This window comes from Aulonocara stuartgranti, assembly GCF_965226115.1.
Source record: "Aulonocara stuartgranti genome assembly, chromosome: 6".
NCBI lineage: Eukaryota > Metazoa > Chordata > Actinopteri > Cichliformes > Cichlidae > Aulonocara > Aulonocara stuartgranti.
Window position 1 is genome coordinate 14,076,433 of NC_138944.1, and position 14,279 is coordinate 14,090,711.

General features: G+C 38.9%; 1 protein-coding gene across 1 annotated transcript; it reads left to right on the top strand.

Moving 5' to 3' along the window:
- Positions 1–1,406: 1,406 nt before the first annotated feature.
- On the top strand, positions 1,407–13,151 carry nol11 (nucleolar protein 11). Its single transcript, XM_082536034.1, has 18 exons — positions 1,407–1,624; positions 2,286–2,399; positions 2,983–3,039; positions 3,640–3,788; positions 3,897–3,954; positions 4,073–4,214; positions 4,736–4,942; positions 5,571–5,647; positions 6,109–6,232; positions 6,350–6,441; positions 6,807–6,872; positions 6,984–7,168; positions 7,414–7,539; positions 9,540–9,764; positions 9,955–10,033; positions 10,138–10,230; positions 12,400–12,507; positions 12,640–13,151. The coding sequence occupies exons 1-18, from the start codon at positions 1,478–1,480 to the stop codon at positions 12,751–12,753; spliced, it is 2,163 nt and encodes a 720-aa protein (XP_082392160.1). The 5' UTR covers positions 1,407–1,477; the 3' UTR covers positions 12,754–13,151.
- Positions 13,152–14,279: the final 1,128 nt, after the last annotated feature.

The window sequence follows — 14,279 nt, forward strand, 5'->3', positions numbered from 1 at the left end:
GATGTGATAAGAATAGAATAGAATAGAATAGAATAGAATACTTTTATTTGTCAATTTCTTCAAATGTACTTGCCATACAAAGGAATTGAAATTACGTTTCACACTGTCCCAAAAAAATGCGTAGGCATTGACAACAATAAGGTGCAGATGCACAACAAAAACAAAAACAGCCCTAACAATAAGATAATAAATAGTAATATAATAATATAAATAGTGCTAAAAGAATACTAAAAATATATATATAGCAGCAGGTGTGTGCAATTGCAATGCAAGTCAGGAATGTTTCAGTTCTTGGTTCAGAGAGTGATAATTGATTAAACAGGATGAAAATAGCAATAAAATATATACATAAGAATATACATAAGAAGCAAAACATATTCAGATTCTCTCCTGTCGATTTCACTGTACAGGGGTTTGGCACAATACTTATGAATGTTCACTATCATTGGCATTGGCTCCCTGTCAAACACGGCATTGAGTTTAAAATTCTGTTGCTTACCTTTAAAATCATGAACAATACTGCGCCGTGCTACCTCATTGAACTCTTTAGTCCATATATCCCCAATCAGGACAATTACTCTTAGTGCAGCTTAGATCCCGGCTAAATACCAGAGGTGACCATGCTTTTGCTCTGCAGCGCCTAGCCTGTGGAACAATCTTCCTGCTTCTATTCGCACCTCTGGTTCCATCCATTTATTTAAATCACAGTTAAAAACTTACCTGTTTGACCGAGCGTTTTTGGTTAGTTAGTGCAGATTCCCTATATTTTATCCCTACGTTATTTATCTTCTCTTGATGTACCACTGTATCAATACCCCCACCTTATATTTCTGAATACTCGGTGATTTTATCTTCTAAATTATGCTCTGATGTTTTATTTCTTATTTTATGTGCATTTTTTGTTTAACCAGCGTTTCTCATTTGTTAGCTTATTTGTACTCTGTTATGGTCTTATATCTGTTGTTTTTAACTTTGTTCTGAATCACTTTGGTGTACCTTCGGTTTTAAATGTGCAATATAAATAAAGTTGTATTGTATTGTATTGTAATATTATCAACGTTGCAAAATATGTGTGCACGTGTTTATATACAAGCACATACACAAATTCGTGATATGACATGACATAGAAAGGTGATGACTGGTGAGGAGTAGGATGAGGACTTCTTTCTACTTCTTTAATTACCGTTTTCCTTGTTTAGTTTTTGTATTATCGTAACGTGTTCAAAATAAAGCCTCATCCAATAAGTTCTATATATCTAAAATTAATCATTGGGTAAAAAAAAATATTAAAAGTGTTTTCAAATGTCTCAAAACTTAAAAAAAAAATTAAGTTTTTCGTTTTTTCTTATTTCTTTCTTTTTTTTTCTTTTGGGGGGGGCGCAAAACAAGATCCCGCCGCAGTGACAGAAGTCTCGTGGATCCGGTGCGTCAGTTCATCTGTATTCTCGCGAGATCCAACGAGTTCTTCTCGTCCAGCATGGCAGCGCTGTATGAAGGATACACGTTGTGTGGGCTTGTTCCAGATCAAAATCTGTCAAGTTCAGGCATTCAAGGGATCGAAGAGGAGAGAGATCGCGATCATGTCGTGGTCACGGATTCAACCAGATCAGTGACTCTGTACAAGGTAACGTTTAAAATTAGCTTTCAGGAGGCTCCCCTAACCTGGGCCAGCTGATCAGTGCGACTCGTGTTAGCATCCTCCGGTTTTCTGGCCAGCAGCGTTGGAACCAGAGCGTTAGACGAAACCGAACATGCATTTAAAGCTGTCTTATATCTTATTATGTGTCTTTTAAGTGAAACTCGGCAGTAAATGTTTTACATTGGTTTTGTAAACTTGCTATTCGAATATGACAGTCAAATGTTTGCTAAAGTTAGCTACAGACATCACAAGTCGTGTATACCTTTAAAATGTGACTTCTCTGGGGGGGCAGCTTCAGCGGCTAACTCGTTGTTTTGCATGCGATAAAAACGGCTTGACAATAAGGCTGCATGTCTTATCCTCGTTTTCTCCAACGTGAATGAGCGTGTCAAGCCTCGTTGTTTGGATAAGCTAAACGCATTACAGTGTAGTTAAAATAGCTAAAGTTACTGCTGTGTGTGTCCTGAATAAGGTAAACTGTCTATCAGATCTTTATCAAGTCTTTTGAGATCCGTTCACAGCGGTAAAAGATGTGGTTGTAGCAAACAGTCTTTACATAACTCTGCACTGCGTGTGTATGGCTAAATAGAAGCTATGTGAAACATCACCTCTTTATTAATTATCCCTTTGTTTTATGGCCTGAAAGGTGTCAGACCAGAAGCCGCTGGGGAGCTGGACAGTGAAACAAGGACAAAAACTGACGTGCCCGGCAGTCTTCAACTCACAAACCAACGAATATGTGGCAGTAACAGACAACAAGGTAGGCTTTGGTGACTGCTTTGGTTGCTGCAGTGTCTCACTGGACACTTTTATTAGGTACATCTTACTAATACAAAGTTGGAGACTTTTTAGCCTTCAGCACTACTTTAATTCTTCGACAATGTGCTGAAAACATTACTCAGAGGTTTTGGTCTGTATAAACATGACAGTCAAAAGGTGCTTTATTAGATTGAGATCAGGTGACTGTGTGGCCCACTGGGTACAGTAAACTTACTGTAATGTTTAAGAAACCAGTTATAGATGATTTCAGCTTTGTGACATGGGGCGTTATCCTGCTAAAGCAGCCATTGACAGTTAGGTGTACTATGATGAAAAGGGGTGGATATTATCAAGAACAACCATTTAGTTACTATAAAATCGACTTGGGAGCAGAATCAGTCACTATAGGCACAATAGGTAAACACTATTTTATTTTGTGAAGGGCCAGTATCAGTCAAAAAAAAGTCTATCGGCCAACATATATGTGCATCCCTCTTTCAATAGGCAGTATCTGTATTTCGTATATGAGATCAGTTCAAAGATGTCTCCAGTGATCTGCTTGTTTTTGATGTTGTTTCTTTAAGGTGATAAGAATTTGGAAGGAAGATGACATACTATTGGACAAAGCCTTCAAAGCAACAGTAAGTCCGAACATATACATTGATGTAGACAGTAGACAGCCACCCCGCTTCTACCACCAAGAACAGAAATGAAGACTACAACAAAACACACAATCCCAGCTCTAAGGGTATCTCCTCTCCACTGGTGTAAATATTTTAGTACAGATTGTTGTAGAGTCCACTGCTCACCGTCTCCACAGCAAGACTGGTTTTAATAGTTTAATTATTTTATATAGCACATTTAATTACAACAGGAGCGTTGACCAAAGTGCTGTACAAGAATACAACGTGCATAATAAAACAACTTAGAGTATTAAAAGCAAACACCAAATATGAATTAACAAACAACTCTCATGCTGTATTAAAAGCCAGTAAATAAAAATGCGTTTTAAGATAAGATTTAAAAAGATTGACAGTATGAGCCTGTCTGATGTACTTAAGACTTGGAGAGAGCAACAAAACACATAAGAACCACTGTAGACCTGCTGATGATGTTAAATTGCACATTGCTCCTAAAATTCTCAGTGGTATTTAGAGCAATTAACCTGAAAATAATGAATTAACTAGTGTGTTATTGACAGACGTGAACACTTCTGCCTTTTCCGTGTGCTTTTTCTCCAGGTTTCTTCAGATGTCTGGAAGGTTCACTGTACACATGGAGGGGAGCCTGTGGTCTTGTTTCAGAGAGGAGCTGTGAGACTGCTGGACTCTCTCCTTGCTGCTCCGCAGCAGCCCATAGAGGAGGTGCTAGCTCAAGAAGAAGCCATCAGGTCGATGTCATTTGGCAAACTTTATGTTGACCTTATTCTAGAGCTGTACTTGAGTGCAACATGTTAACTTTTAACCCCCCCCCCCCTTTTTTTTTTTTTTCTCTGCAGGTGGAGCACCATCATAGTGGCAGAGACCCAGCAGTTTATCATCATCACAACTGAACAGGTAAAATACTTGATGGGCTAAAAGTTTCAAGTGGATTTAGTTTTAAGTGCTCATTGCTTTTGCAACACAGCTAATGTCCTTGCTTTTGCCCAACATGACTGTCACTGTCTCCCCGCAGAAAGGAGAGCATTTTCTCTACTTGCAGAGACTGAACCCTAACTCTGTACAGAGGTACCGGCTTGAGAGAGAAGAACCTGGTCTCTCCCCGCTGAGCTTCTCTGCCACTTACAGGGATAAGCACATCTGCCTCCTTTATCTCTGTAAGCCACACTTTCCTGTCAGAACATTTTGAATGTTGGTGCTTGAGGCCATATGCTATGGAATTTGGAAAAGATAATTACTGGCACTGTAAGCCAGTTACAGGGGGTGGGAGTGTAAAAACGTACAGCTGTGTTCCTTCATCAGGGTCATCAACAATTATAAAAATGTGACTTTAAAAAAAAATGACATCCCTTAAGTAACTAAGTTTAAACTTGTACTCAAAAGGCCCCTAGTCCCCCTCCTCTGAACAGTACTGCTGAGCTGATTTGGGACACTTTTGAAGGATTAGCAGTTTAAAATAAGACGTGTAGTGAAGGTCCACTACTGTGAATAAGATCCCCTTTGCTCTCTCACTTCAGTTAGTTGTGAATGCACTCTTCTCCAATTGCTCACAGTTTGATAATCTGATGTAAATAAGTGGTGCACTCTACATGTATGAAGCTAAATTACACAAACACACAGTTGGTGAGGTATGCAGTATGTAGTATTGCTAATGTTTAAACATTTCTCTCACATTTAGACCCTAATGGTCACGTGTACCAGAGTGTGCTCTCCGTGCGGGGCCTCGGGACTGAAGAGGGGGTCCAGGCCTTACCCCTGCCCCGTAGCCTGCTGCTGGGTCTTCCTGTTGGTGATGGCCAGCTGGAGGCAGCGTCGGCCATGGCTCTGGATGAAGCCCATGTAGCTGTTGTTGGGGTTCCACATCCCTCTGCTGGAGGTGGTAAAGGTAAATGCTGTTAAATTACAATATCTAAAATAAAGATCTTTAACTCCTCTACAAGTACCATACTGTGCATGGCAAATCCTCTTGAAATTAGTCTTTTATATATCAAGGCTTTCAGTAAGCCCTTGTAGGGAGTTGGCATGGAAACAGCGGCTTTATTTTTTAGTAGCACAGTTATCATACTGATGAAATGTAGAGCTGTTATTTTCCTACCTGCTTGTCTTTTATGTCTTAGTTAATCAGTTAAAAAAACGTAAAACTCAACTCTGCTTGTTTAGTCTTAGCTAGTTATTTCTTCTCTTTTTGCCAAGATCACAAATAATAGTAATAGCGGTGTAAACAGCTATCACTTGATGCTATGTTGTTTTGCCCTTTGTTTTTAAGTAATTAAATATAGTAAATAATGGGTTAGCTGGCCTAAATGTGGTTTCTAGTGTCTGGATTTTATTCAGTGGCTAAAGAAAAGTTCTGAAGCTGAAGTGGTTTTGCAGGTTGAAGTTATTAGAACTGAAATGAATGCTTGGTTAACATGCTAGCTTTCTGGCCTAAAAGATATCTGTCAGATCAAAAATGAAGTATCTGATCTGGGTGTCTGTAGTTCCTGAATGTCTCTCTGCCTGTGTTATTTTAGACTTTCTTTGCATCTGGAATACCAACTTTCAGACGCTTCAGGCTGGAAAAGAGATGGCTGGAAAGATCTACGGACAGGTAGGAATGCATTGACCCAAACAGAATATAAAGTTTGTTTATTTATTTAACTGTCCTGGTTTTTGACTAGGATGAAGCAATAAATTTTAAAGCAATAATGCTACTCAGAAATTGTGACTTACATTAGTGCTAAGTCATCATTCACAATAGTAAAGCCTAATCTTTAAAAGTGACTGATTACTTCATACTCACACGACAGCAATCACACGTGCTCAGGCTTCATTGTTATTAAGTGTGGGCCAAGGTTCCCTGTCCTTCCAGCTGCTGGGTGCTGATGGAGGACTGTATGACTTTGGTAGAGCACTGTGTCTGCACTCCACTGTGACGGGGCTCACTGTCCCTTCTCACAACTTTATAGCAGTTTACAATCTTAAAACCAGTGTATTAGACACAAATATGTAGCAACAGTTTTGAACTATGTCTGCATCATCTTTATGTTGATTTTATTGTCTCTCATACAGCTTTGGAGTTATTCCAACAAGGTATTTATTCCACATGGGAAAACCCTCTCCATTATACCCTTCGAGTGCCCCAAATCTTCTCTTGCCTCTGCCCTGGGAAAATTAAAACATACAAAGACTGAAGGTGAGCTGAATCAAACATGTTATACTCTCGCTCGACTCAAAATTATATCTCTGATTCCCATTTTTACATGAGAAATTGTGTTCACTCAATACTCTTTTGTTTGTTTTTTAACCACAGAGTCGAAGACTCCGAATTCTGTGCCGTCTTGGAATAACATTCTTCACGGTGAAAAAGCTCAGCCCTCAAAATCTGCAGAAACGAGGAGGACGGTAAGTTGGATAAGTGTTTTTGCGAACTGTGAGTTTGTCATTGTCCACACTCTTGCAGAGACGAACGGCTTATGGCAGAAGCCTTAACATTGTTCCTGTTTGTAAAACCTTTATATAAAAGAGTTATATAATATGATAATGGGAAACATGTTTCTTTGTCGTTCTGTTTAAATCTCTAATGACATTAAAAGAAAAAATAATGTTGCATAACATTTGGAATTACTGAAATAAGGTACTCTAAATAGTAAGAAGAAATATTACGAACTACTGAAAAAATATAGTAATATTTATTTATTAAACTTATCTGTGAGACACCAGTGTTGTGTGGTAGATCCTTAATTTGATTCTTCTGTTTTTCCATACAGAGAACGACCCGTAAGTCCCAGTCAACAACTAATTTAACAACTGACCAAGTATTAGAGCTCATCAAGGTAAAAACGTGACTTATTTTTATGACACAGCTTTCGTTCTGTATGCTTCAGCGCAACAGAATTATACCAAACAATTCTGAATTTAAAAAATATATTTATTTTCCCTCTTAGACAGCACCAGTGGAAGAGATCCAGAAAGAGGTGGAGGGGTTCCTGACCAGGGCAGAGTTCCAGGACCTGCAGCCCTCAGTGGGACAGCTTGCATTAACCCTCGTGTCCCGGAGTCTTGCCGATCCAGCCTTCTACTCTTCTAGCACGCTGGCACAGCTGGTTCACACTCGGTGCCTTTGCCACAGGTATGTATGGCAAGTGAGATAAGGTAGATGGAAAAAATATTGACTCTCAAAACTCTTTTAGTGTGTAGAATTTATTTTATATTCTTTTAATGTAGTTTACATTTTTAATAAGGTACCATAAAATAGGTTTGTACTCTAATGTGGGAAACATGAAGGAAACCCCAAACTGTTTTCTTGCATACAGATGGAAATATTCAACGAGTGAGCAATTGAATATAACTATGTGCCGTCATTGCATTCAACAGTGTGTGTCCTGACCTTGTGCTTCTGGCCCTTGAGAAGAAGGATTACTTCCTGTGTCAGCTCTGCTTGCAGTTCTTCCCTGACATTCCTGAAGCTGTTACCTGTGCCTGCCTGAAGGCATTCATCAGGTAAGACAGGCTGTTTTTAACTGTGCAACAACTTATGTACAAATTCCAGTTTATGGACAGTAAGTGATCTGCCAGTGTCCTTTGCATGCTAACGGTATTCTTACTTTTGGTATGCATACAGTTGCAGTAGTATTTTAAAGTGGACTTCCATGTTTGTCCTTATCTCTGCCACATATACACTCACTGGAGACACTGTTAAGTATACCAAAGTAGTACCAGGAATCCCCTTTTGCCTTCAGAACTGCCTTACGTAATTCTTTGTGGCGCAGATTCAAAAAGGTCCTGGAAATGTCCCTTTGAGAGTTTGGTCCGTATTGGCATAAGAGGATCACATAGTTGCTGCAGATTTGTTGGCTGTACATCCATCCTGTCTCTCTACATGCCAAAGGTGTTCTGTTGGGTTGAGCTGTGGTTACTGTGGAGCCCATTGGAGTACAGTAAACTCACTATCATGTTAAAGAAACCAATTTGAGATGGTTTGAGCTTTTTGCCATAGAATCCATTAGCACAGGGCGATATGACCAAAGATATTTATCACGATATACATTTGAAAATTTTGCGACAACGATATAACTGACGATATAATTGACACTAGACAAAACACTTTACAACTCCACAACTTTATTAGTGCAAAAAACCCATCAATGTATTTTCACTTAAAGAAGCAGCTGTTTTTTATGAAGTTATATAAAAATTCAACAGTGCAAATGCAAATTCCTTGCTGACAGTTTAACCAAAAGGCATTTCCAGTGGAAATTGGCCGACATATCCTCAGCATAACCATGTATAATATCCACAAAACTTACAAGAGGTTACGCACACACAACACTGTAATATTATGTTGAAGCACAGTACGTATCACTCCGCGAGGCTCCTGCCTACGGTAGCCGTAATGCTCCAACAATCCATCAAGCGGTGCAGGTTCGTAGCTTAGCAAAGTCGTACTAAAACATCTGACAGATTTTCAAGCGCCGTGTACGACATAAAATCGTTTCGAGGTCAGTAAACACAACCAGAATTGATACATAAGCCCCACGGGATTATAAGGGGCACTGTCGATTTTCAGAAAAATCAAAGGATTGATTTGAAGTGTGCCGTATTTTCCAAAAAACACGGTAATAACGACCTGCTCGCTAGCATGCGCTACCAAAAATAGTGCTTTGTTGTGTGTCTGATGGACGAAAGCTAAACCAGTTCCACACCACTGAAGTTGCAGCATTTTTTACAAACCAGTTCTGGTTCATCTGTTTCATTCAACGATCTGCGTTCGCCCTTCTCATTCTCCATCACCGCCATGCTTTTTCCGCCATGTGCGTATGAAAACAAAGGCACTGCGCATGCGCGTTTTACCCATATTCTATCGCGATATTTCATTTTCTTATCGTTGCCCAACATTATACTGGTATTACCCTGAATGTTATGATATGGCCCAGCCCTAGAATCCATCTTATAGTGAAGTAATAAATGCATTAAAAAAATCCAAACGGCATTGTGTATAACAGCAAAGCTATGATTTCCTCATTCTGACCTGATGACCTGCTTCATTTGAACTTTAGCAAGTCTTCTTGACCATGTATGTTTGCCTAAATACAGTGAGCAGCTGCCAAGTGATTGGCTGTTTAGATGTATGGAAGTGGCTGGTGAGTGTATCTCAAATGCAGGTGACTTTAACATGGCCATCTCAGCCACACACCTCTCACTAAAAGCAGAGAAACTCCACCCACCTGACATTCAAGCCTGCTTGTGAGATGCAATGAGTCTGAAGAAAGTAGCCTCAAAGGGCAAGGAGTTAAAATGTCTCATTTCAGAACGCTGCGGTTAAGCATAAGATAAATGATTATTATGAACTGTGAATCATGCATAGCTACCCTAGTGGAGTACGAGAATCTAAACTTAGAGATGGGAATTGGGATTATAGGTTCCCTTTAATAATCTGATTCGTGGCCTGACATAGCATTATGTTCTATTAATGCAAGTTGTTTTTGTTCTGTTTCATGCAGTATACCAGATGTTGATGCAGAGAAGGTGAGCCTGGAGCCTGACAGCGTCGAGTTTATGGAAAACCTAATCACGAGAGATCGTGCAGAGGCTGGCTTGCAGAATGGTTTTAGCCCCACTTCGTCAGTCGTCAATGACCGTCAGACCAGAGCTGAAGACGTGAAGAAGAAGGCCTCAGCTCCTTCACAACTCAGTTGTCCAGTGGGATTACACAAGGCTGTTCTAATGTATCCTCCCAGCACTCAGACATCGTCACCATTCTGTTCTGTTGTCCTCACAGCTTCTTGCATTCAGCTTAAATATCCGACAGTCTTTGTTGTTAGTTAAGCTGCAGTTTTGCAAAGTGGTTGTGTAATAATTTAAATGTAAAAATGCATGAAAATCTAAAAGTATTGGGTCTTAACTGGAGCTGCATAGAAATGAGATCTTGCAGACACCGTACAGTGACACCTTTCTCCTCCCACACCTAAAAGATCTTTCCTCTCAACATGTCATGGTAAGTAACTGCTATCAAATTATTCCACTTCTCTAAAAAAAACTAGACAGTGCTTTAATCCCAAACAACTCTGATATTTGCCATTTTCTTTTTCTTCCAACCAGCTTTTCCTCCAGTACCTGCAATTTCTATACCTAAAATATTCCCAGGATGCTTTCCCACAGATGGAGGGATTTAGATCACCAAGTCTGAGTCAGGTTTGTATCTGTGTCCAAATAAGCAATTAGGATGGCTTTGCTTTACATGCAGTCTTCCAAGTTACAGTTTATTGAACACTTGATGTAAGCACTCAGTGCACTCTAAAAATTGCTTACCAAACTGTTGAATTTAGCAATTTGTGGAACCTCCATTGGAAGGAGGTGTTTCATGGAGCACTTTACAGCACAAGCACGAGGAGGGAATTTGGATCGTTCCTGCCCACAAAATCATTTCAGTTCATCAGTACTTTTAGGGCCGATTTAAATGAAAAGCACCTTTCAGGCCATCCCACAAATGTCTAGCTGGCATTTGTGAAACTTTCCAAACTTTATTTCTTCATTTAATTGTGTGATTAGACATCTTTGTCTTGGCTTAAGGGGCTAAAAGTTGTATCTTAATGACGAGGTGTTGACCCATTGCTTGGTATGATCCATTCTTTAAAAGAAGCACGATTGGTTGATTAAATTAAATCTAAGCAGTAATGGGCAGAATGGAAAAATAAGTACTCTTTTGTGAGTCAGTTGGGGGGGAAATTTTTGTGTTATTGATTTAAGTGGGAAATGTGAGCAAACCTGCAATGAGATCAGCCTCAAACATTATCACAATCTAACCCGCAGCATTTGGAGAATATTTCTCCTGGCTCATTTGCCTCGGATGTCGAAGCTAGGAGTGATGCCACTCATGACACGAGAGCATTCAAACAGCCTAGTTGTAAACGCAAGAAAAAATACAATTTGTTTAGTTGGTTAGCACACAGTTTTACAATTTCTTTTGCTTGCACCACTGCCGTCTTGATTTGGGGTTGGTGGGGCTGCTCCGACTGGAGGGGGCATTGCAGTTGAAAATTTCTACCACAAACTCATGTTCTATAAATGGACTGCACCGTAGTTGTTGAAGTATAGAAGTGAATTGAGCCTTGGTGTTGCCGTTGAGAAATAGCAATTCTAATGGTGGCAGATTTCAATATGTCGGTCAACTATAATCCCACAATTATATTTAGGGTTTATAAAGACAGCTGTCTCTCCAGTCTTATCTCCATCTACTTGTCTCCATCTGTGGACTATAAAAAAATTTTAAAAAAATGAAAGAGGTCAGATATTTTCTTGCATGAGTGAATCCGTCAGCGCACCTTAAATATTGGTGCAACAGCTTTGACAAATCAGCTTGTCTGAATAATTTAAATAGTGATACTTTGAGTTTAAAAAGATGAACTGGATTGCATGAAATCTGTGTATTCCCTCTGTTGATGGGTGAAACAGGTGATGGTGTAGAGTTGTTCAGGGTCTTTGGCATTTTCTCCTCTACTTAAGAAACCCAGGAGCCTCTAAATGCCTGTGAATAACCTTTGTTTTTACCAGCCTGTAGTCCAGACCTCAAAGGGAAATGATTAAAAATCATAATAAATGTAATAATTTTCCTATAAATGTGTCACTGAGAGCAACTGTTAGTACTTAGACTCACATCTTTGGAAATTATTTATGCCTCACTCCTAATGTTTCTCTAAAGCTTCTTCCCAAGGCCCTGTAAAAGTTGTTGTGATAAAGGTATTGTTCCCACCAACCACCCTTTACATAGTTTTTAAAGAAATCTTTAGCACAGAGGTTCAGTTAGGTTTTCCAACCTGTAGTGTGGATGATTATTTCATTTGTTGAATAAAGATGTGAAAAAATTGACTGTTATTGGTTTAGTCAGATTGAGGTTGCTTATAAATACGACTTAGATGAAGCTCAGACTGCATTTTATTAGAACTCAACACATAAAAAACAATAATGCCAGGGTTCCTTGCAGCTGTGTCAGTGCAGCTATTATCTGTACGCCAAGAAATATTAAGTGACAGAAAAAACATTTTATCAACCATGCTGACAGATTTTCCTGTATGGATGCTGTGGACCTATTTTCACCTGGGTGTGGGTTAGTTCTCCCACGGCACATACACGCAGTGTAAACATTTACAAGAGAGATTAAAAGAAATGCAATCACTGGAGACGCACGATTTTTATTGCGCTTGTAATTATTTATGCCTGAATAATAAAAATACTTTACTGGAGTTTGGCACAAAATTGTTGTACACAAATTATTGAATGCAAAAAATCTGGTTTTCCTGTTGGAGCAAAACAAGAAAAGAAGAAAAAGAAATGCTCACTGTGCGTTGCTTTGTTTGATTGTAGATCATGGATTGGGTGTGTTTGCTGTTGGATGCTCATTTTACGGTGCTAGTAATGACTCCAGAAGCTAAAGGCTTGCTGCTGAACCTCCACAGATTTGTTAAATCTCAGGTAACAAACAGTTATTCCTTTTATCTGCTCAGTAATCAGCTGCATGTTAATTTTAATAATACCTATTTTGTGTGTCAGCATTGTGCTTATTACTGCAAGCTTATTTTAAAAAATGCTTTCTTGTATCCTCAGGTGAGACTGGTTTCTGAGCTTGGAAAAATTGAGGGAAGCCTTCAAGAACTCCGTAAAATGAAGGCGAAGGAGAGCATCGGACAGTACTCCATTGAAATCATTGAGCTGTTTTAGAATGTGTACAAAATAATTTTAATCATTCATAACACCATCTTCTTCCAACCTTTTAGATAAAATGATTTCACGGTTATTATTCTTGAGTGCTTTTTTTTGCCACAGACGTTTGCTATCCAGATGTGTAGGCCTTGAAAAAGTTGCGGCTCTCTTTTAACCATGTTTTAACTTGTTTAAGTCGTCAAAATATTTGACAATTCGCTTAATTTCTGGTTTTGTAAAAGTTTAATGCAGAAGCCACCTCATGCAACAGTATGGTGTGAGATTGTAATGTTAATATTGGGGCTTTGCCTTTAGAACTGTGAGAGTTGATGACTTATTTTTGTATGTGTCATTACACAGCTGAAAACTGTTGTGAAAACCTTTTATGTTTAATATTAAAAACGATGATGAACACATGTGAATTCATTTGTCTTTATTTTTATTAAAAGCTGCTGTCAGATATCAGCTTAATTAAAGTTTTAGGTTTAAAAGTTTGTAGTGTTCATTTTGACTAAGATTAAAATATCACTTTCATTAAGTGTACTAAAATATATAAATATATATAATGTACTGTATGTGGAAGTAGGTGAAAAGAAAACTGTTATGGCTGTTACTGAGGGTGAGCATTTAGCAAGATTTTGAGTGAAACTCCAGTTGAATTGTAGTTTTCTTCCATCAATGAATGTGGTGCTAAAAAGTAAAGATGAATAAATCTAGATGAGGGCAATCGATTGGTGTTTCCATTATTTCCCGCCAATAATCAACGCAAACTTATCTTCGTGGTGAAAGAAAAGAACGATTCGTTGTCGGCAGGATTCGAACCTGCGCGGGGAGACCCCAATGGATTTCTAGTCCATCGCCTTAACCACTCGGCCACGACAACCGTTACTCACACATGTCTATTAGAACCAATATCACACTACACAACCCCATAGCTATTGCCTAGTTGAGTTTTGTATTACAGGATAATATGAGGTAAAAAAAAGACACTTTTCTGTATGTTTAGCCGTTCTGCGGTAAGGTTATGTTCCGTCTGCTGGTGAATTAGCAATCCAAAGTGACAGAAAAAACGGACAGAAAAGATTAAAAAATCAAGTTAACCTATACAAGTTGTAAAGTCAACCCAGAGGGTAACAAGTTACAACTATTACGCTGTACATACTGTACATACTTTAAAGGCTAATAAGCACTACTACTTTTTAAGTTAACTGACTACACTGGCAAACAATGCGTAACGATTTTAAAGTTATATAATATACATTCGTATCTTAAATAAATTGCAGCTGCTCTCACACATTCGTGGTATTTTCAAAGTGATTGGTGTGTGGTATTAACTTTAATGAGCGCATATTTGTGTCCATGTACAAGAGCTTAATGTCGGACGCATTATCTTCTCGCCTCGCTTTGCAGTGACGACGATGGCGACAGGGCCGAAAATGAATTATTATGTTTTACTGAGTGCACTCAACCCACCTGAGATTAAAACCACACAACAGAAGCACCAAACACTAATAAAGTACTATTGACGGACAGCTTTTGCATGG